A 24,965-nucleotide genomic window follows, 5' to 3' on the forward strand; every position below is an offset into this window, starting at 1 on the left:
GTGACTCCATTAAAAAAAAAAAAAAAAAAAAAGGTGGGGGGAATATACTTCTGTTATTCACAAGATAATTACAAGATTTATAGAAATGATTAAATTCATAGTAAACTATAAAGGATGTGACCTAGAAACAAGATAAAAAGTTATTGTTATATGAAGAAGATCTTTCAGTTCTGTTGGGGGATCTCTGTGACTACAATTTATATATAAAACCTCCTTTGAAAGTAATGTCACAGGTCTAAATATGAGCACTTTCTAGTGAAAAAGGCTCTATTCCCCTAACCCTGCCACAGGCTGTGTTACTCTGCCGTCTGGTCATCCTTGCCCCTCTTTAGATTTATGATGATAATGACGATCATCATCATCGACTGTAATTCTACCATGATTCTAATTCGAGCAGTCGATTAGCTGGCTATGCCAAAGTGTTGAAGCCCTCCCCTTCCTGCATGCTGCACGCTATACACTTCTGTAGCTGTAAAGGTAGTAAAAGGAAGTAAATGAAAATGTGATAGGTTCAACATTATGAAATTTGAAAGTCACCACTCTGTTCTAACAGCAGGTTAAAAAGCTGAACAAACTGAAAAACCAACAATACTTCATAGATCTTTAAGAGAAGTAAGATCAGGGCTGGGTGTGGTGGCTCACGCCCGTAATCCCAACACTTTGGGAGGTCAAGGCAAGTGGATCACTTGAGTCCAGGAGTTTAAGACCACTTTGGCCAACATAGTGAAACCCTGTCTCTACTAGAAATACAAAAATTAGCTGGGGTTGGTGGTGCACCTCTCTAATCCCAGCTACTCTAGAACCTGAGGCATTAGAATCGCTTGAACCCAGGAGGCGAAGGTTGCAGTGAGCTGAGCTAGCACCATTGCACTACAGCCCGGGTGACAGAGGGAGGCTCTGTCTCCAAAAAAACAAACAAACAACAAAAGAAGTAGGATTATTGGGCAAGCTCCTGCCTCCAAAACTGGGGAGAAACAGGTGGATACAGAGAATCACAACTTTCCAGAGCAAAAATTGCCACAGGAGCCAGTACTAAAGAAAGATAATCTGTACTGTAATAGACAAATTGCTGGAGCTAGATGTAGACAAGACTGTGTTAAAAATTCCAGGGGAACCAAGTGATAGAGGTGTACCCACTCACTGTTTTGTGAATTTTACCTCCAGGAGTTCAACTAATTTCTCACAGTGGTTATTAGAGACACACACACACACACACACACACACACACAAACAAAACCTCTCATGTTTCTGATGGTAGGAGTGAGGGAGCAGGGGAGAAATGAAAAAGAGTAGAAAACAAAAATAAAAAGAACAAGGATAACAAATAAAAAACAGTAACAAATACGGTAGGCATTAACTGTATCAATAATCATTTTGACTGTCAATGGTTTAAATGCACCAACTAAGAAACAGAAATTGTCAGAGTGGATCAAAAAATTAGACTCAATTATATGCTAACAAGAAACTCACTTTAGGCCGGGCGCAGTGGCTCACGCCTGTAATCCCAGCACTTTGGGAGGCCGAGACGGGCGGATCATGAGGTCAGGAGATCGAGACCATCCTGGCTAACACGGTGAAACCCCGTCTCCACTAAAAATACAAAAAATTAGCCGGGTGCAGTGGCAGGCACCTGTAGTCCCAGCTACTCGGGAGGCTGCGGCAGGAGAATGGCATGAACCTGGGAGGCGGAGCTTGCAGTGAGCCGAGATTGCACCACTGCACTCCAGCCTGGGCGACAGAGTGAGACTCTGTCTCAAAAAAAAAAAAAAAAAAGAAACTCACTTTAAATATAAAGATAAATATAGATTAAAAGGAGCTAGAGAAAGCTATACCATGCTAGCATTCATCAACATTTTGAAAGAGTAGCCATATTAATCTGAAACAGAACATACTGCAAAGCAAGGAAAGTTATCAGGGATAAAGGGATAAAAGTTACATAATGATAAAGTGGTCAGTTCTCCAATAAGACAAAAATTCTTAATATGTATGCACCTAAAAACAGAGCATCAAAATATGGGAGGCAAAAACTGATAGAACTGCAAGGATAAATAGATGAATCTATTATTGTAGTTGGAGACTTCAACATCCCTCTGTCAGAAGTAGACAGATCCAGCCAACAGAAAATCAGTAAAGACATATAGCAATCTTCCCTTATCTGTGAGAAATATGTTCCAAGACCACCAGTGGATGCCTGAAACCATGGATAAAAGTTACCAAATCCTATATATACTATGTTTTTTTCCTATACACCCATATCTATGACAAAGTTTAATTTATAAATTAGACACAGTACCCTTGTGCCTTGGGGCTGTTATCAAGTAAAATAAGGGTTACTTGAACATAAGCACTGTGAGATGGTGACAATCAATCAGATAACTGAGAAGGCTACTGAGTGACTAACAAGTAGGTAGTGTATACAGCATGGGCATGCTGAACAAAGGAACAATTCACATCCCAGGTGAGATGGAGTGGGATGGTGCAAGATTTCATCACACTACTGAAAACAGCATGCAATTTAAAATTTATGAGTTGTTTCTGGAGTTTTTCATTTAATACTTTTGGACTACAGTTGACCACAAACAACTGAAACCATGGAGATTAAAACTTCAGATAAGGCGGGACTACTGTAGTTGAACTCAACAACACTATCAATCAACCAGATATAACTGACATCTAAGGACTGTTTTATCCCACAACAGCAGAATACACATTCTTCTCAAGTTCACATGAAACATTCACCAAGATACATTACATTCTGAGACATAAAACACATTTTAATTTAACAGAATAGAAATTATATAATGTCTACTGTCAGACAACATTGGTATTAAACTAGAAATCAGTAAAAGAAAGAGAACTAGAAATCACAAAATACATGGAGATTAAACACTTCAAAATAACATATGAACCTAAGAAGAAATCTCAAAAGAAATTTTAAGATATTTTGAACTGAATAAAATTGAAAATAAAAGTTATCAAAATTCACGTGATGAAGTGAAAGCAGTGCTTAGAGAGAAATTTGTGGCATTGAATGACTATATTAGAAAAAAAAGAAAAACCTAAAATGAGTCATCTAAGCTTCTACCTTAAGAAACTAGAAAACGAAGAGCAAAGTAAATCCAGAGTAAACAGAAGATAAATAATAAAAATTTGAGCAGAAAACAAGGAAATTGAACACAGGAAATCAATAGAAATTTAATACAGAAATAGAAAATTAAACCAAAAGCTAGGTTTTTTGAAAATATCAGTAAAATTGATAAACCTCTAGCCAGGCTAACTAAGGAAAAGAGAGATAACACAAACTACTGATATCAGAACTGAAAGAGAGGACATCACTACAAATCCCACAGACATTAAAAACATAATCAACAAATATTATGAATAATTCTATGCCCACAAATTTGATAATATAGAGAAAATGGGCCAATTCCTTGAAAAACACAAACTGGCAAAACACACAAGAAGAAATAGACAATCTGAATAGGCCTATATCTATTAAAGATATTGGGTCAATATTTAATAATCTTCCAAAACAAAAAACACGAAGCCCTGATAGATTCACTGGTAGATTCTACCAAATATTCGGGGAAGAAAGTGTACCAAGTCTCTATAATCTATTTCAGAAGATAGAAGCTAAAAGAATACTTTCTAACTCATTCTATGAGGTCAGTATTATCCTAATACCAAAACCAGACAAAGACATTACAAGAAAACTACAGACCACTATCTCTCATGAATATAGATTAAAAAATCCTCAGCAAAATTTAGCAAATCAAATGAAAAATGTATAAAAAGAATTATACACTACAACTAGTGAGATTTATCCTAAATATACGAGACTGGTTCGTCATTCAAAAATCAGTTATTGTAATCCATCATATCAACAGGCTCAAAAGGAAAAATCTCATGATTATATGAATAGACACAGAAAAAGCATTTAACAAAATCCAGTACTCATTTGTGATTTAAAAACAATCTCGGTAAACTAGAAATAACTAGAGAGAAACTTTCTCAACTGGATGAAGAATATCTACAAAAAGACTACAATGAACATCACACTTCATGCTGAGAACTAGAAGCTTTCCCACTAAGATGAGGAACAAGGCAAGGATGCTTCTCTCACCACTCTTTTCAACATCGTACTGAAAGTCCAAGCTAATGCAATAAGAGGGAGAGGAAATAAAGAGTCTACTGATCGAGAAGAAAGAAATAAAACTAACTTTGTTCTCAGGTGACATGATTGTCTATGTGGAAAATCCAAAAGAGTCGGCAAAAAAAAAAAAAAAAATTCTAGAACTAATAAGCAATTATAGCAAGGTTGCAGGACACAAAGTTAATATACAAAGCGAACCACTTTCCTATATATCAACAATGAACAAGTGGAATTTGAAATCAAATACATGATACCATTTACATTATCACCTCTAGAAATAAAATGCTTACGTGTAAATCTAACAAAATATGTGCAAGATCTATATGAGGAAAACTACAACATTTTATTGAAATAAATTAAATAACTAGATAAATGAAAAGACATTCCATGTTCATGAATAGAGGGAATCAGTATTGTCAAGATGTCAGTTCTTCCCAATTTGATCTGTAGTGATGTTGTTTGGATGTTTGTCCCCTCCATATCTCATGTTGAAATGTGACTTCTCATGTTGGAGGTAGGGCCTAGTAGGAGGTATTAGATAATAGGGGCAGATTCCTCATGAAGGGTTTAGTGTCATCCCCTTGGTAATGAGTGAGTTCGCACTCTGAGTTCACGTGAGATTTGTTTGTTTAAAAGAGTGTGGTACTTTCCCCCTCACTCTCTCACTCCTGCTCTCTTCATTCTTCATGTGATACTTCCCACTCACCTTTTTCCTTCCACCATGATTGAAAGCTTCCTGAGGCCTCACTCAAAGGAGATGCTGGAGCCATCCTTGTACAGCCTGTAGAACAGTAAGCCAAGTAAACCTCTTTTCTTTATAAATTGCCCAGCCTCAAGTATTTGTTTATGGCAATGCAAAACAGCCTAACACATGTAGATTCAATGCAATCTCAATCTGAAGCCCAGCAAATTATGTTATAGATATTGACACATTGATTCTAAAGTTTATATGTAGAGGCAAAAGATCAAGAATGGTCAACACAATGTTGAAGAAGAAGAACAAAGTTGGAGGACTGATACTACTTGAACTCAGGCTTACTACAAAGCTATAGTAATCAAGACAGTGGGGTATTGGTGAAAGAATAGACAAATAATCAATGGAACAGAATAGAGAGCCCAGAAATAGACCCACATAAATACAGTAAACTGACCTTTGACAAAGGAGCAAAGGCGATATGATTTTTAAAAAGATAGTCATTTCAACAGATGGTGTTGGCACAAATGGACATCTACATGCAAAAAAATGAATCCAGACACAGACCTTACATCCTTCACAAAAATGAACTCAAAATGGATCAGAGACATAAATTTTAAAAACAAAACCACAAAACTCCTAAAAGTGTAAGAGAAAATCTAGTTGACCTTGGGTTTTGTGATAACTTTTTACATAATACAAATAAATAGACTCAGGGAAACTATTTGCAAAGTATATATTTAATAAAGATCTGTTATCCAAAATAGACACATAAAAAACTCTTAACAACAAACAACCCATTTTAAAAAAATGAACCTAAAATTAGAGACCTTAAATGACACCTCACTTAAAAAGATATACAGATAACAAATAAACTTATGAAAAGAAGCTCAACATTATATGTTGTTGGAGGACTGCAAATTAAAACAATGAGATACCACTGTTCATAGAATGGCTAAAATAAAAAAAAAACTGAAAAAAAATTATAGTTTCTTACGAAACAAAATATAATCTCACCATACAAGCCAGGATTCATACCACTGGGTATTTACCCAATTGAATTGAAAACTTATGTCCACACAAAAACTGGCACAAGAATAGTAGCATTATTCATAATCATCAAAGACTGGAAGCAGCCACAATGTCCAATCATATAAACAAATTGTGGTACAACCACACAATGAAATGTGAATATGTTGCATATTACTAAGTGAGAAAAACCAATCTGAAAAGGCTACATACAGTATGATTCCAACTATATGACATTCTGGAAAAGGCAAAACTATGGAGACTACAAAGATATCCGTGGTTACCAGGGGTTAGGATGGAGAGAGAGACAAACAGGCATAACACAGAGCATTTTTAGGGCAGTGGTAATCTAATCTGTATGATACTATAATGGTGAATACAAGTCATTATGCATTTGTCCAAACCCACAGAGTATACAACACCAAGGATGAACCTTAAGGTGAACTAAACACTTTGGACGATAATAATGTGTCAATGCGGGTTTATCAATTTTAAGAAATTACTAGTGGCAGATAATGATAATAGGGGAGCCTATGCCTGTGTGGGGGCAGGAGGTCAATGGGATATCTCTGTACTTTCCTCTCAATTTCACTGTAAACCTAAAACTGCTCAAAAGAAAAAGTCTTTTTAAAAATGAAAAATATGACTCTCTTCGCTTTATTTGCTGCTCTAGGAAAGAGAAAAGGTGGGAATGGTTCCTATGAGTTTGCAGACTGCTTAAAGATTCAGCAAATGAGGCGTAGTCTAGGCCTTCTGTCCCAAGGCTGAGCAAGAGTACGCATGCCATACTGCCACTTCTTATGCATCTTGCACATTCTAGTGGTTTTAAATTTGTGTGGATTTATGGGGTTCAGCATTTTCTCTTTTTATCCAAAGGAGTACTTGTCACTTTATGTCTTTTTGATGATAAATCTCTATCTTAGAGGACCTAGAGGGACACCACATGTCCTGTTCCCCTCTTCTACTCTCCAGCTCAGAGATGGCCAGCCTCACTCTCTGAGTGGTCCACATCTCCACTCTCACATTCAAGTTCACTTACTTGAAGTTGTGCCCTATTAGGGAGGGAAAAGAGAATAGGTCTTGTATATCACATGATGAGTTGGCTCTGCTAGTCCTGGATTGCCACAGATGGGATACTGGCCTTAGGTTAAAAACAAAGATTAACCAGAGACCTATTTATCACTCTTGAGTCCACTAACTACCAGACCCCCATAAAGACAGCAGTCATCAGTTAAATAAATGAACAATTCAGTTGAGAACAGATGTGTGAAAACAGCCACCCTCTCCTGATTTACTGACCCCTGGTAGACATTAGTTTGGTAATGGACTTTATCTGCAACAAGCAGCCTACTTCACTGCTTAAAAGGGATGATGTCTTTGATACTTTTAGTTGCAGTCTTACCCCCTGACTTACCTTGAAGGGGTCTGGGGCTAAGCAGGTGACTTTCATGATGAACTCTGCATTTCCCTCTTAAATCAGGTGCTCACAAAAGGGTGATAAGCCATCTTGCCAGCCACACCATTAGCCGCATTCAGCTGGAATGAAATTTGTGTGGTCATGGTTCCAGCCTGTTTTCACATATTGGTTATCCTCAAAATATTTGGAGATTTCCAAGGTGGCCCCCCCTTTCTGTGACAGGCTTCGTTAAGATACATCTTCATTAACACAGGGTAGTTCTTTCTACCGGAGGGTGCACAGTAGAAATAAATGCTCAAGGCCCCTCCCAGTGTTTGGAGGTGTAGTGGTCCCAAGATAGGATTTTTAGAGATTTTTAAGGATATTTTGATGTTTAGCAACCATTACAACTGCTGCTTACTCACAAAGTGAAAATCAAGAGTGTTTTTCTGTTTTGTTTTCTTTGCTTTTTATCATTCTAAATTCCATTTGTTATTCTGCCTGCCCAGGTGTAAAATTCCTTTGGTGGAGCAGACCAAACCCAGTTGAGTCTGTGAAATGGGCATCAGGGAAAGAAAGCAGAGAGGAGAGTGCAGGGAGCAAGCAGATTCAGTGACTCACATTCAGGCCAGGGATTAAAAGGCGCCATGCACTCCGATGCTAACCCAGGGGTGCTCAAGGGTTGGCCCATGTGTGAGCTGTTACTGTTTTCAATCACAAGATAAAAGGGAAAGAGGGGGAGGAGGAGGAGACTCAGGGAGAGAAGAGAGGTGTTAGTCATTGCAGTGATTGTAGAGGTAGTTGTTATAATAGTTGGGTGGGGAGAGGTTGGAGTGGATTTATTATAAGAACATAGGGCACACAGATCATGGGACTAAAGGGCAGGAAAATACCCAGGCCTCTGAAAGAGACTGAAAATAGAACCAGTAAACCAAAGGAACCCAGGGAGTGTGCTCTCCTGTGGCTTCCTCGCTGCACGCCCTCTGGGTTCTGCCCTCAGAACCTATCCTGCAGACGGGCTTTCCAGATACTCAGTCCACATGCCAGGAAATTACGACAGCACCATCCCAGCTCACTCTAGCTTCTCTTATTCTGAGAGTAGCCCAGGGTGAAGCCAAACATTTTTAACACCAATTCCAAATGTTTGAAAGAATCAGATTGGTCCTTCTTGAAACAGTAGTTTAATGAGATCTAATCAACTGGCTGCGAACTATGGCATATAAACAGTTACCAGGAGCCCGCGCCCATGGGCAAAGGGAGACAGTGAAGTGGTCATGTGAGCTGGGAAGAAACCCAAAGAAAGTATCTTCTAGACTCCATCACTGTCCCTACGCAGAATACAAAGATTGGTCTCTGGGTATTACCAGCCTGTGTTGCTGGATTTTTTTGTTTTTGTTGTCTTGGTTTGACTTGTGGTTTGAATCAATAATTTGCTTGTAAAATGTAATAAGAGTTTATACTTGTTCATGTCATTCGAAAAATTATACTCATTTTTCTCGGTAAGAAGAGTTTTGGGAGTGGGAAAGAAAAAATGAACATGGAATCCAGATACATCGAATCTAGATGTAAACTAAATGTTTTAAGAGAACTATCCTTATAGCATCCCTAGGGAAACAAACAAGTCAGTTACATTGTACTTTCTTCCATAAGAATAAGAAATATGCCCGACCTGGTGCAGTGGCTCACACCTATAATCCCAGCATTTTGGGAGGCCGAGGTGGGTATATCACCTGAGGTCAAGAGTTCAAGACCAGCCTGACCAACACAGTGTCTCTACTAAAAAATACAAAAAGTAGCCAAGCATAGTGGTGGGTGCCTATAATCCCAGCTGCTGGGGAGGCTGAGGCAGAAAAATCACTTGAACCCAGGGGGCAGAGGTTGCAGTGAGCCGAGATCATTCCACTGCACTCCAGCCTGGGCAACAGAACAAGACTCCGTCTCAAAAAAACAAAAACAAACAAACAAACAAAAAACTCTGTTCCCGAATAATTGGGGAGACTGATTTGAGTAATAATAATGTCAAGCACGTCCGTGTGAAGAGACCACCAAACAGGCTTTGTGTGAGCAATAAAGCTGTTTGTTCACTTGGGTGCAAGTGGGCTGAGTCCGAAAAAAGAGTCAGCGAAGGGAGATAGGGAAGGGGTTGCTTTATAGGAGTTGAGTAGGTAATGGAAAATTACAGTAAAAGGTAGTTATCTATTGTTAGCAGAGGAGAGGGTTGCAATGTACATGGTGGAGAGATCGTAAGACTTATTGTCCAGAAGAAGAATGTCACAAAGTCGACTGATCAACTAAGATAGGGCAGGGACAAGTCACAATAGTAAAATGTTGTAATTTTACTCAGTTAAGGCAGGAACTGGCTGTTTTACTTCTTTGTGGTTTTTCTTTGGCTGCTCCAGACTCCTTGGCTCCTGCAGGCCATCTGGACGGATATGTGCATGTCACAGGGGTTATAATGGCCGAGCTTCGGCTCAGAGGCCTGACCAAACTCTGACTTCCCACAGGAAAAAAAAAAAAGAAAAAGAAAAGAAAAAGAAAGAAAGAAATATGTTTATAAGGGAATAGAATAGATAATTTGGATTGTGCCTAAGAAAATAAAGTTAGGTGTTTAAGGCTATATCATAAATGATTTTTCACTATAAGGTCACCATATGTTTCAAAGGCCCAAACTTCAAAATATTGTTTCCATCAAATTACATCCCTGCCCACCTTTCCTTTCCCAGTTTTATGTGTGGCTTTGCCTGAAAAGAATCCCAGTGCTCGCGTGAGAGGCTGACTGGCAGCTCAGTGCTGTGCATGCCCCATCCTCGCCCTTAGGACCTCATTCTAAATGCAGGAGAGAGCAACGTGGCAGGAAATCATTACCATCCAGCAGCTCCCCGGGACTGGGCTCAAAGGCCACTCTGCAAGAAGTTGAGGGTATTAGAATCCATTCTGGGGATTTACCTTTCTTTGCAGTAGCTTCTATTTCCTAATGCCTGAGAGATCTGAATAGCCTTTGTTTTGCCCCATTTCCCTCCAGGCTTAGCGCAGATATGAATGCTGATGTGGTATGTCACACTCTGGAATTTTGTAAACAGAACACTGGCCAACCATTGTGTCATCTCTACCCTCTTCCCAAGGTGAGTGTGTAATCACTCTGAACATCTGTTTCCAGGAACATGCAAGGCCTTTGGAAATGTTAGAAAGGGAGGCTTAGCTTTTACTCGCTCAGTGTTTTGGGGACAGGGAGAGACAAGATGACATTTTCAATTACCGCACAAGAAATAATATTCCTGCATTTTGGCCTAGATCCCTACTCCCATGCTAGAAAGAATGTCTTTGCTGTTCAGCCATTGTGGACTGTAAATTTTGAGCTGGCCTGCCAGTAGATAGGAAATCTGATAAAAGAGACGCAGAGGTTTAAATCCCTGTCACTTAAAAATCAAGCAAGTCACTCTCATAGAGTGACCAACTCCTGCCAGTTTGCCCAGGACTTTCCTGCCATGAGCACTGAAAGCCCCACATCCTGGGAAATCCTGGGCAGTTGGTCACCCTACTCTGAGCTTTATTGCTCTTACTCATAAAACGGGTTATGATAAACTACCTCCCAAATTGGTTTATTGTGGGAAGTAGGTGAGCTAATATGTAAAAAATGCTTAGCACAATAACTGATGCAGTTTTTAAAGTGTTAATAAACATGATTGCTAAATAATCATTATTGATAACATTATTATTCAGTTATAGCTGTTCAGAGGACCCTGTGTGCATTATATCATTTTGTGTAGGTTTTCATTGGATTGCAGAGTGGAGGCTGCAAATGTTGACACAATTCCCTCCCCACACTCTAGATGAGAGGATAATATTGAATCCAGTTAGTCCACAGAATATTAATTTTCAGGAGCGCTCTGTGAAAAAAAATTCTTTGCCTACTTTCTTGAATTGTAGTTTTTCTGGATATAACACAACAGGTTTCTATTTTAATTGTAACTTCCCTTTTATTCATGTTAAAATGAAGTTCATTTTAGTGCTTTGTGGCCTAACCAATGACCATGATTTTGCTGATGGACAGTATTAAATACGTAAGCCTGTCTCCTTGAGCAGGAAGTAAGAGATGCAAATACCTGAGGAACGTGTATATTTCATGCTTCCTCTGTCTCTGACTAAGTGCCAATTAAATTTCCCCTAATTCCACCTGAGGAGCTGCAGGCTCCACTGGTACCCAGAAGAGTTAGTTAACTTTAATTAAAAAAAAAAAAAAAAAAAACTTTTCATGTCTTCAAATAGCATGTGACTATTATATCATAATATCATAATATTTACTGTTTCATATTGCAAGGAAGAAATGGGTCTCTGTGTAGAAATGCAAGTGATACAGGTTTGTGATTTCCTTAAATAATAATGTCGTGTATACATTCCACCCACAGCTACACATAGTCACAAAAAGTTCAACTTTAAACTGTCCCATTTAAAATGGCATTCTTTATTTTTATACTCTCTATTGTTTACATCTGAAATTTCATGTCCTTGCCTTCCCACCCTGACCCCCTTCTCAATTCTTAACTCTGTAACATTTCGACTGCCTCTTTGGCTGCAAGGGAATTGGAGGATTTCACGTGGGAACCGCCACCTTCTACCCCAGCAAGCATTCAGTGCTGCTGGGCAGTCTGTGACTGCTCCCTGGACAGCCCCCTTCACTTTCCTGTGACGGCTGCTCTAGGCCTTCACCCTCTGCCTCGGGTCCCCCTCTCCAGCCTCCATCTCTGCAGATGACCCAGAAAAGAGGGACAGTGGGTGTACACGTGGACAGCTTCACTGTCCTCTGCCTCTGAGCTTCCCCTGAATGGTAGTAACTGACACTGACTGGGCACTCGCTTTGGGCCCAGTGCTGGTGTAGAGGCTCACACTTGATCTTGTTTTGTTCCCAAGCAGGCCTAGGTTGGAGGTGTCATTACGACTCCTTTTTACAGTGGAGGAAACTGAGGGTTAGAGAAGTTACGTGACTTCCTGAAAGTCACTTCCCGAGGAAAGAACAGAACTGGGTTCACACCCTGGTTGTTCTACTCAGAGACTGGTTGAGCTCTAACGTGGTGTCAATGTTTCAGAAACTCCCCCGGGGTGTCTTCTTACAACAGTCAGCTGAAATCCTACCACCAGAAACAACCGATGTCGACATGTGTGTTTCCTTTTAATTTTTCAAACAGATTTTATTGTATTGAGAATTTGAGAGTTATGATAATGCATATACAATTTTATACCCTACTTTGTTCCCTTAACATTACATTTTGAGCATCTATTTTTCAGTGGTATATAGCAGACCTTTTTATCATTTTGCAAATCACTCCTACGTAGCACGTATGAATGCTCAGGTGAAATTACCTACCTGTTAGGGACAAACTGCCCCAAAAAAGCTTCTTGGTACTGCCAACAACCCCCCCACCAAACCTCTTTGTGCCACCCCTCCCCTTCCCCCAAGCCTTTTACATTTTTAAGCCCTTATCTAGGTGCCATGGTGAAGTCAGCAGACTTTACCTATTAGGCCTTGCTGCAATAAAGCAAACCCCAATCACAAACCATCCAGACTGCACAGGGGAAGGTCGCACAAAAAAAAGTCATAAAAAACGTAAACAAACTTTACTTACATCCTTCAGTACCATAAACGTCACAAGGTGATATGTGGCAGAGTTAACCAACATACAACCCCAGGGTCTCTCTCCCCCATATAAACCCCTCATTTTGTAAGCTCAAGACTGCCTCTTCTGTCTGTAGTAGAGCAGCCGGCAAGTTAAATAAAGGCTTGTCTAAACTTGGGTCTCTCTCTCTCAGCCTTTCTCTCAGCTGACCTTACATTACCTACTAAGGGCGGGTGAAGACACAAATGCAGACGTAGATAATGTTCAGCCCTCCAGAAGGAATTCTCATGACTCTCCTAGTCAATAGTCCCCAGAGTAGCCACTATTCTGAAGTCTATCGCTACCGGCTAGTTGATTTTTAGGAAACTCTACCCTTGAATGTCGTATCAAAGGCCTCGCACGGCATATGCTCCTTTGTGTCTGGCTTCTTCCACCCGTGAGCTTCATCCCGTGTTAGGTGAACAGCATCATTTCATGTAGAATTCCCCCAATCATCTTTTGATGTAGCTCCTGCTCTACCGTCCCAGTGAGTCCAACCAAATCTGCTCTTTCCCTCTTTCTAATACATTTTTTTCCACATTGACGCCACAAATGCCTTGCTGTAGGAAAAATATGACCTTCCCATCCCAGCCCAACCCTTTGCCTGGAAAGCAATTTCTCACTCTGTCCTTCCATTTGGTGGATTATTCCTCCCCATTGTTCATGGCTCAGCTTACATGTCACTTCTTCAGGGAGGCGGGTCCTATTAGATAGCCCTCTTATCATAGCTCCTGTATGTTCCTTTCTTGAACTTGCCGCTTTACAAGATACAGTCCTGTGTGACTGCCTGCCTGTCTCTACCACTATCCTCTGAACTCCAGGAAGACAAATTCTGTCTTGTTCACCACTGTATACCCAGTGTCTAGGACGGTGCCTCACACAAACCAAGGAAATGTGTATTGACGCAATGAACGGGTGAAGTGCCACTAGCTTCTCATTTGCATCCCTGATGGAAATTCTGACTTTCCTCATGTCAAAGCCTCACTGATTTTCCCAGGGCATACTTATGATCCTGAACATAGTTTGGGATCTCCACGTTGCCTACACAACTAAGTACAAATTTTCACTTAGCTTTTCAGGACCTTCCAAAAGCCTTTCCAGACTTGCCTTTCCCTCTTAGGTTTGTGAATCCTGTGCTGCAGAGAGCAGCAAGTGACTGGCTCTCCCTGGAGCCATCCCCAACCCTCCCACCCTGCACCTTGGATCTTCATCATTCTCTCTACCCAGACCACCTTTATCAACTCCATGCCATCCCTCAAGCTCATGTCAATGGTCACCTTCTCTGTAAAGTAATTCCTAACTGTCCCAACAAAATGTTAACTCTCCTTTGAATAATCATTGTAAAATAACTGTTTGAGCACTTATAATGTGCTAATATTGTTCTAAATGCTTTATGTGTATTCATGCATTTAATCTTATGGAATAGGTATTGTTGTCCACCCTTTATAGATGAGGAAGGTGTGGCAGAGAGACATCAAGATACTAGTTTCATAGACACTGGGTATACAGTGGTAAACAAGACAGAATTTGTCTTCCTGGAGTTCAGAGGATAGTGGTAGAGACAGGCAGGCAGTCACACAGGACTGTATCTTGTAAAGATGCAAGCACATGGGGGCGGGCAGGCCTGTATCTTGCCTGTCTGTCTTTGTTCTCTCCACCATGCCAGGCACATACTTCCTTGGTATATGGATAAAAATGAAAATAGCAGAAGTCGGTATTTATTGACGGCCTGCCAGCTGCTGCACTTAACATGGGTGATCTCATTTAACAGTGCTCTTAGGTCCATATTTATTTTACAGTTAAGGAATTTTGAGACTTGGCGAAGTTAAGGGATTTTCCCAGGCTATACAGCTAGTGAGGAACACAAGAGGATTTATCTAGGGTCTGTTTTTCTTAAAGTCCAAATTCTCATTCACTGTGCTCTCTGCCTCACTGAGACTCCATAGGTGTTGTCACATTGAATGGAACCACTGCTCCTGGGCCAGCTAATTCCTCATAAGCAGGACTCTGCACCCTCTATGTCTGGCTTTTCACACATTTCAGACTCTAGTACAATATAAATGATGTGATTCAAGTAGTCTCCCCTGTGATATGCATGCTGCAGGGATGGAGAGGATGGATGGCCCCTCTGTAGCAGGGAGCTCACAGCGCAGAAGCAAGCAGTGCAGAGCAACAGAGATCTGGCTTCAGTGGGGCCAAAAGTTAAAGGTGGAACTGCATTTGGGGCTCAAGGTGAACCCCTATTCATCATCTACAGCCCACCTGAAATTCCAGGCCCACTTCTTGCCAGTCCTGTGGACATGTCTCCCTACCACTATCTACTGTGTGCTCAAAACGGACAAACTTCATCCCTAATTAATTAAAGCAAGAAAAATCTATGATGTCCCACTGGTACAAGAAGAAGAAGAAGAAGAAAAAGGAGAGAGGAGAAAAAGAGGAAGAGAAGAGGGATGGGGAGGAAAGGGAAGGAAAAATAGTTGCAGGCCTCATTGCAAAGACCACCCAGGTGGTTTTGTGTTACATATCTTGGGAGTTTATTTTTACCGCTCCTCTCATTTGCACATGAAACAGCGCATTGATTGCTGCTGGTGTGTGTGTGTGTGTCTGTGTGTGTGTGTGTGTGCACGCGCACGCGCCCACGCACATGCACAGGGATGCATGCACGTGACTGGCTCTCCCTTGAGCCCTCCCCAACCCTCCCACCATGTCCAAAACCATGATTCTAACACCACAGCTCACAAATTGAAAACCGAATGCAACTTATTCGTACCCAGTGGCTCTTTAAAGCTTTCTTTTTTGGATCAGAATGTTACGTTGCATGAGCCTCTGCTTGAGCCAGAAGCATCATGGAGCCTCCTTAGCTTTAAGCCACTCCCGTTTGGGTCCCCGAACCTTGAGATCTCCAGGCAGACCTCGTAGCTTTGAACTGACCCCTTTCCTAACCACATCAGTGCTGGAGGAACATGCTGCATTTACCAACATCTCCAAGGCACACTCAAGACTTACTTCAGCCACTTTGATCTACATTAAAAGAGAATCATATTCAGAATGTAAGCCCTGTGTGGAGAGAGGTTCTCCTTATTTCCCTGGGGCCTCCTGAACTGCTGGGTGGCAAGGAGACCTGCTGCCTTAGGAAAGCAACCCAGACTTTGAAACAGCTTTTCCCACAGTGAGTTGCATTTCTACAAGAACCCAAAAGCTCTCTGATGCTGAGTGTGGGGGAGGGTGTGTATGCACAGGGAATCGTATTTCCCTGGAATCCAAACTACCAGGAAAGTGACATAAATGGGTTTGGCAAGAAGTAAATTTGCACTCTTTGTATGAGAAAGTGACACATGACAAATTCTGGTTCGCCTAAGCAGTAAACAAGCTGACCTCAGGAATTCACTTTTATTTTTTAAACACTAGGTGTCAAATAAAATACCTGGCATCTCTTTTAGTAGACTGTCTCAGGTGGTAATGTTTAGAAAAAGAATCACAGATAGACAGGAAATTGGACACTTCCTGAGATTCTGTAATCACTAAATTTCATTCTGCACAATCCACAGAACCTGATGCTCATAATGCTGTTTTTAGCCCTATGAGCTCACAGCACACTGTCAGATGTGTTATTGTCTAGTCTCCCCCAAACTCTGTTATTTCTAATAAACGTTTTTTGGTAATAATTTCAGATTTATAAAAAGTTGTGAGGATACTGCAAGAGAGTATACTGTTCACCCAAGTTTAATTCCCCACAATGTGAACATATTACTATTACTTAGTCAAAACTAAGGAAGTCAACATTACTACTGTATATACCTTAGTAGCAAATCAAGTCCAGACTTTATTTGGATTACACCCATTTCTCCTCTAATGTCCTCTTCTGTTCCAGGATCTAGTCCAGGACATGCATTGCATTTCTTTTTCATGTCTCCTTAGTGTCCTCTGGTCTGTGACAGAGTCTTCATCTTTCCTTGTTTTTCATGACCTTGGCAGTTTTCAGGGATACAGGTTAAGTACATTGGTAAAATGTTCCTCGAATTGGGATTTGTTTGATGCCTTCATCTCGGTTCAACAGTGTTAGGGGTTTTTGGAAAGAACACCACAGAAGCGAAGCACCCTTTTCATCACATCCTATTAGGCTTAAATGATGCCACATGGCATTGCTGGTGAGCTCAACCTTCATCACTCGGTGAAAGGGTCATTTGACAGGTTTCCCAACTGCAAAGTCACTATTTTCCCCCTTTTCCTTTACTCTGTTCTTTAGAAGTGAGTCTGTAAGCCCAGCCTGCACTCAGTGAGGCCAGGGAGGACCAAGCCCCTGCTCCCAGAACATGGAATATCTACACATATCTTTTGAAATTCTTCTATGTAAAAAACATCTCTCTCCTCCCTAGTTTATTGAATTAGCCAATCATTTATTTATATTAGCACAGATTCATGTATACATATTTTATACTTTGAGTTATAACTCAAATATACACTATTTTATTGCACAAATTTTTCCAGTTTTCCAGTTTTGCTACCATTGGAAGCTTAGGGTGGCTCCTGTGTCCTTTTGACATGCCTCTGTCCTATTTTTTTTTTCTTCCATACTACTTTATGTTCTGGTACTACCAGATGATCCAGGCTCATCTTGTTATCTTATATTCTTCTGCCCCTGTCCTTGAATCAGCATGTCCCTAAGGAGACCTGGTTCCTTTTATTGGAGAATGGTATCTGGAAACCAAGATCTGGGTGCTAGGTGTGCCCACTGCTACTGGGATGTCATTGCTTATTGGCCTTCTTAGGTCCTGGTCTTCTTTGTGGAGTGCTAAGTAAAGTATATGTGTATACAACCCATGTGTACACAAATACCTGCAATTGTTTCTGTGTCTGTATGTGTGTCTCTGTGTGTGTGTATGTAGATGTGAGCTCATACTGATATCTCTAATTTTAACACAGTATCACAGAGTCAAACTCTATTTTATAGGTAAAATTATCAAACATATTTTGCAGTTGAGGCTTAAAGCCTTTACTCAAAGCTCCTAAGTAGTGAGTGGAATCTGAACTCAACCCAGGGCCCTGGACTTTAGACCTCCAGCTCTTCACATCAGCACTGCCTGTGTTTAGCATAGATTCTGGAGCACATTCAGAGTAGTCACTTCTCAGAGCCAGAGGGAATTAAAGGCAGCTTTAGTTTTAGTTTTCATAAAATATCCTAAACAGCTTAATTTTCAAGAATCTTGCACAATATCCCAACTTTCTCAGTAACAATTAAACCACTGAGACGTTCGCTCACTTAGTCATGCCTCAACAAACATGTCTTGAACACTTACCGTGTACCACCCCCACAGCCGGGTACCCTAATAAGTTATCTTTTTTAACTATCCCAAGTCTGCAGGACAAATATGATTCTGTCATTTTATAAATAAGTCTACTGATACCTAGAGAACTGAGAGACTTTCCTGAAGTCCCATACTTTCTACAGAATAATTGTTTTTCTTTTTATCAGCCAAGAAATATTTATGTAGAATAAATTATGTAGAACAGTATTCCAGCACATATGGCATGCAATAGCAATGTAAATGGATATTCTAGCAGGAGGCTATAGACAAACAGTGAGGAAGAGAAAAGTGCTGTCACGCAGGGTGCAAGAAGGAACAGAAACCCCGGCAGACGAGGGCTAAGCTGGTCCTACAGGGAACAGGAGTGGAGGTGATTCCTTCAGGGTAGAGCAGAGTTCACCCAGCACACTCTGCCTCGCCTGCGTCAGCTCCTTGTGCTGGGCCCTTTACCTAGAACTCCCAGTTCCCTGCATGGCCAGCACCTTTTCCCCCTGCTGGTTTAGGTACCCCCTCTCCAGAAAGGCCCTCCCTGACCAACCTCTCTGAAGAAGGTCCCCTTTCCTGCTCTCTCACAGCACTTTATTTCTTTGATACCATCTGAACACAAAGACCATGTCTTTCTTGCTCACCATCTTATTTCTGGACTGGCATAGTACCTGGCACATAGTAGGTGCTCTGTAAGATTTGTTTAGTAAAAAATAGGATGAGCAGGGCAGTCCCGAACATACCTTACCTTCTCCCTTGTGAGGATGTATCTGGTCTCAGTGGACTATATGAGAGTTCAAAGCGTTCGGCTTCTTTGAGAATGTGAAGCAGTTTTCAGAAATAAACATGGGGTTCATCCCAGGGCACCTGCTCTGGTATTCCTGGGTGGGATTTGAGCATCTGCCTTTGCATAACGCTTTTGACGAGCACTGAAGGGTGAGAACTGTTGTGCTGGAGGCTGGCCCAAGCCTGAAAGCTGTCATTGACAAGTCTGAAAGCACTGTCCCTTCTCTTACTTCTCACCTCCTACACATCCAAAACCATGGATCCCCACTTGCCCTCTAACTGCATCCTTTTCCCCAAGCATTCCTTGATTTCTACCCCTTTTCTGATTGATTCATCAACTTAACCTCAGCTATTGGGTTTCCAGTCCCCAGCCCCCTAGGAATAAGGCCTCTTAGAAAGACAGAGAGAACTAGAGGTTTTAGACCCAAACTATTTGGAATTCATTCCTTTTCTACGGATTTTCTCAAAACAGTGTTCTTGTTACCAGGGGGTCCTTGCTCCCAGAGCTTCCAAGATGGTCGTGGGCCACTTCCAAGATGGTGGCAAGCCTCATGTTCTCTGACCTGGGGTTCTTGGCCTCACAGATTCCAAGGAATGGAATCTTGGGCCATGCGGTGAGTGTTATAGCTCTATTAGAAGCCATGGGTCACGGAAGAGAACCGTGGAACCCAGTGACTAGTGTTCAGCTCGATTAGGACGAACCCAGGCACTTACCATGCAGGAACAATGGTGAGCCTTTAGCCCAATCGAGAGCCGCAATGGGCGCCTCACTGGATTAGGAGCACAGCGGACACCCTGCCAGATCTGAAGGGATGGAAGTCAAAGGCAGGTCTGCCACGGCGGCAAACAGCAGTGGTGGACAGCAAGCGAAAGCTCAGCTCAAGTCATAACAAACACAGACCAGAAGAGAGTGCAGTTGCAAGATTTAATAGAGTGAAAACAGAGCTCCCATACAGTGGGAGGGGACCCAAGAGGGTATCCATTGCTGGCTAGAATGCCTGGGTTTATATCCTGATCATTATCCCTCCCGCTGTGCTCTCAGGCGATAGATGATTGGCTATTTCTTTACCTCCTGTTTTTGCCTAATTAGCATTTTAGTGAGCTCTCTTTCCTACCTGATTGGTCAGGTGTGAGCTAAGTTGCAAGCCCCGTGTTTAAAGGTGGATGCGGTCACCTTCCCAGCTAGGCTTAGGGATTCTTAGTTGGCCTAGGAAATCCAGCTAGTCCTGTCTCTCATGCTGACTAATTACAAAGGTGCACTGAAGTTATCTACACCCAAAGAAGAAAATGAGAAGGCCTAGTAACCCGCTCAAGTCTCTTCCATTCTAAAAAAATAAATATAAAAACAAACCTCACAGAACACTCATTCCCCTCCAGCTTTCCAGAGAAATCAAATTTCTCTCCTACCTCTGAGAGGCAATTCAACACGATGTCGAAGAGCGCAGATCCTGGTGCCAGCCCACCTGAACTTGAAGCTCAAAGCTTTACTAAGCTTCTATTGTACACGTACACATTAGGGGCTGTAGAATAAAAGGCAATGACAACTGACTTGAAATTGGACTAAATGCTTAGCATATACACATCATCTAAAATCCTCCCATACAATTATAAAGTTATTCCATTATCTTAACTTTACAGAGAAAAAATCAAAATTCAAATTGTTGGTTGTAAAGTTGTATAATTGACAATGTTTTTAAAAGTTCCTCTTAAACATCTGAGGAAATTACGAACAATGAGATAAATGACAAGGGAATATAGCCTTCTAGACACAGAAAGTCGGCTTAAAATCGAGCAAAATATATCCCAATGCATTTGAGATTCTTGTTTTTGATTAAAATAGCATTTCAAATTAGTGCTAAAACACTGGATTACTCAATAAATACAATGGACTAAAGACTAAACATTTGAAAAAAATTTAAGCTAGATGTTTATCTATACCTTATAGCAAAATAAATCCCAAATGATTCAAATGATTAAAGACTGAATCACTTAAAAAAAAAGGAACCATAAAAAACCTGAGCAATTGTGTTTGTAATTTGTGATTGAAAAGTCACCAAGGGAAATATTAATACATCTGACTAGTAAAAACTTGCACCCTTCATAAAGTCAAAAGACAAATGGCATACTGGGTAAATGCTTTGTAATATGCCACACGATGAATTATTTTCTGTTTGATTCAAAGAGCTCCTAAAAAAATCAAAAAGAAAAAAAAGTCAGCAAAGGCCACAAACAAATGGTTTAGGGAAAAAGATCAAAGGACTGAAAATTTAGGAGAAAATGCTCATCCTTTCTTATAATTTAAAAAGTGAAAAATTAAAATGAGATTTTATCCCCCTCCTATGTATTTTGACTTCACAAAGCTCTGATAATTTCTTTTAGGCAAGAAATTATCACAGAAACAGAAAAGGCTTTCAGTATCAGAGACCACAAAATTAAGTTGCTGTCTGCATATTTGAAGGCTTAAAACTCTAAGAGGGCCTGGCGTAATCCCAGCACTTGGGAGGTTGAGGCAGGAGGATCACCTGTAATCCCAGCACTTTGGGAGGTCGAGTCAGGAGGATCACCTGAGGTCAGGAGTTCGAGACCAGCCTTGCCAACATGGTGAAACCCCATCTCTACTAAAAATACAAAAATTAGCTGGGCATGGTGGCGTGAACCTGTAGTCCCAGATACCTGGGAGGCTGAGACAGGAGAATAGTTTGAACCCAGGAGGCGGAGGTTGCAGTGAGCCAAGATAACGCCACACTGCACTCCAGCCTGGGTGACAGAGCGATACTCCACCAAAAAAAAAAAAAAAAAAAAAAAAAAAGAAAGAACTCTAAGAGAACTGAGGATGGCATTGGAACACTATGCCTGGACTTATGCTCTATTGTTCCATCTTTTCTCCAAGCATTTCACATGATCTTGCCAGAGATTCAAAGCTGTATTTTTGTTAACACCCATATTTGGAATCTTGTATAATTTATCTACTTAAACTTGTATTAAGACTGATTTGGGGGCTATTAAACTCATAGAGGTGTTAAAACTCTTCAAAGAACAGCAAAAATAATGCAAATGTTAAGTTACTATTGACTTCTGATAAGTGGAAGAAATCAAATTATTCCAAGGAAGGTATTTCTATGACATTTGAGATATGAACATTTTTCTTGTCTGCTTTTGAGAAATTCAGAAAACGACAACTATCTCTCTTGAGAACATGCTTATTAATTCCCTCAGCTCAAGAAAAGCTAATGATGCTAATGACTGGGAATGGTTCTAAAAGATCCTTTGAGTTTTAAGGCTTTAATCACTGGTCTCCCAGCATCCACTCTTGGCCCTCATCTTCACTTAATTAATCACCCCCATTAGAGCTCAGCTCAAAGTCATTCCCTCTAAGAAGTTTTCCCTGATGCCCCAAGTTAAGCCAGTTCTTCCATGATTCGTCTCCATTCTTCACACTCCATTTTTCCAGCACTTATTACAATTGTAATTCAATAATTGTAAAATTATTATTTAATGTCTGCATCTTCTGTTAGGGTGTAAACTCCATGAAAGCAGAGACAGTCTGGCTGTTTTATTCCTCAAACATAGTGCTAGTCCCTGAAATTTCCTCAGAGTTGAACATAGTTCACTGCATGCATTAATTACTCAACAACTATTTGTTGAATGAGAAATATGATAGACAGAATAATCTCCCACCACCCTCCAAGTTCTTATCCAAGTCCCCCATAACTGTGTCTGTTACCTTGGACAGCGAAAGGAATTTTGGGGGTGTAGAGTAGTTAAGGATTTTAGATGGGGAGATTGTCCTGGATTATCTGGGTGAGCCTGATGTGATCACAAGAATCCTTACAAGAGGCAAGCATTAGGATCAGAGCGAGAGGAAAAAAATGGGACAACAGAGGTAGTGTTCAGAGCCATGAGGCCAGCATCACTAAAAACTAGAAGAGGCAAGGAATGGGTTCTCCCTGGGAACTTACAAAAGGAACCAACCCTGCAGACACCTTGATTTTAGCCCTGAATTTCTGACTTCCAGAACTGTGAAAGAATATTCATGTTGTTTTCAGCCACTAAGTTTAGGGTCATTAGTTACGGCAGCAATAGGAAACTAATACAAATAATTGATTTGTTGTGTAACATAGAGTAAGACTGATCACACAACCTGAAGGCAAACAGAAAAAAAATAAAAGACTATGTAACAAAAGACCCTTATGACTGAACCATACCCACCATCTGATTAACCCAAAATTTGCCAGAAGTTATTTGTGTAAAGAATAAGACAGCATACTATAAATAAGAATAGACCACAGAGCCTAGTACTGGAGAGCTTGTTTATGAGCCCAGATACTAGGGAAGAAACAGTCAAAATGGAACAATGGTATTAGTTGTGAAGCCTAGAAAAATTCACTCAGCACCAGGTCTTGGATTTCTCATTTACAAAGTAGAGTTAAGAACTGTTATTTCCTATTTTGCAAAGTTAGTACAAAATTTAGAGGTAAACTCTATACAATGTTTGATATAGAACTTGAAGCATAGAAGGACCTCTATGGTGTGAACTCTAAGAACTCTATAGCAGAGTGGTATGTGATGGTGGTGGTAAAATCAATGAATAATAATGTCAGGAAAAGGAGTCGGTGGGAATAATGCTGTTTAAAATAAGGCTTTTTTTAAGAAAGGTATTGCCTGGAGAATAGGAAGCAATAGCAAGAGTGTGATTAAATACTTTGATGATACTAATAGATATACAATGCAGAATTAGCCTAGAAGCAGGAAAGAAGAAAATTTAGCTAAGGGTAAAATATTATGAAGAAGAGACATTCAGTGATAAAAGGGGATGCATTTAAAAGTAATGGCTTTTTTCTTTTACTTTTACCCTTTTTTTTCATCCCTGGAAGAAGAAAATGAAGTGAACAGACTTCATTTTTTGCATATAATTTAAAGTCATAAATGCCCATTGGAGCTGGAAAATGTCAGAACCTAAAAACCAAATTAGGCTTTGATAGAGCTAAATCCTGAGTATTGGAAAATTGCCACTGTAGGATACAGCAGAATGCAGATATAATAACAGACCTGCAAATTCCACTCAAAGGCTAGACATGCCACTATTTGATAAAAACCCCTAAGCAGTAGAACTTCTTGCCTTTGTCTTCCTACTGAATAGAAATTGCCTTGAAGCCCTTTTCTGTACCTCTCTGTTGGCTCTTTCTGATCTGCCTGTCTTAGTTAGGGCTGCTCTAACAAAGTACCCTAGACTGTGTGCCTTACAAACAACAGAAATGTATTTTCACAGTCTGGAGGCTGGAAGTCCAAGATCATGGTGCCAACAGGGTCAGGTTCTGGCGAGGGACCTCTTCTTGGCTGCAGACTGCTTTGTTCTCATGTGGAGAAAAGAGAGCTGGCTCTCTCTAGCCTCTTCTCATAAGGGCACTCCTCCCATTGTGAGGGCTCCAGCCTCATGACCTAATCACTACCCAAAGGTCCCACCTCTAAACACCATCATAGGGAGATTCAGGTTTCAACCCAAGAACTTGGTTGGAGTGGGGGGCACAGACACTGCCTCATGCTGTAGTTATTTATGCACTTCCCTCCTCCAGTGGGCAGTAAAGTCCCTGGAGGATCTCATCTTTCAAATCTTGCTCCATTTTAAAAATCAATTTATATCAGTGAATTTGGGTGTGAGGAACAACCTGTCCTAATAAACTTTTAGAAAAGAACTGGGGTAGATGAGCAGTCTCCCCCACCCTTACCTCCCCCCTCATTCGTGCATGCTCTTTGACAATAAAAAACTCCCGTTTCGAATCATCATTTTACTTCCCAGGGGCTTTCTCCTTTGTGAGAATCTGTCACTGCTGTCAAATGTGTGAAGTGAACAAAGGCACGTTTTGTACTTTTCAAATCTACTGATGCTATAATTGATAACAGAGAACTTGATCACTCAAAATTGTTCACTGTAGAAACTCATGCCTAAAAGCACTATTTTTCTTTC

At 40.6% G+C, this 24,965-nt stretch overlaps 1 protein-coding gene across 5 annotated transcripts in view; it reads left to right on the forward strand.

The window, feature by feature from the left end:
- Positions 1–24,965, forward strand: part of AOAH (acyloxyacyl hydrolase) — a 216,500-nt gene that overhangs the window by 67,279 nt on the left and 124,256 nt on the right. For all 5 annotated transcript variants that reach the window (XM_055293408.2, XM_055293407.2, XM_055293410.2 and 2 more), the window contains one exon: positions 10,295–10,394. In XM_055293408.2, coding sequence (XP_055149383.1) covers positions 10,295–10,394 — 100 coding nt within the window. The remainder of the gene's footprint in view (positions 1–10,294; positions 10,395–24,965) is intronic.

Source organism: Symphalangus syndactylus, chromosome 9 (genome assembly GCF_028878055.3).
Source record: "Symphalangus syndactylus isolate Jambi chromosome 9, NHGRI_mSymSyn1-v2.1_pri, whole genome shotgun sequence".
NCBI classification, from domain to species: Eukaryota; Metazoa; Chordata; class Mammalia; order Primates; family Hylobatidae; genus Symphalangus; species Symphalangus syndactylus.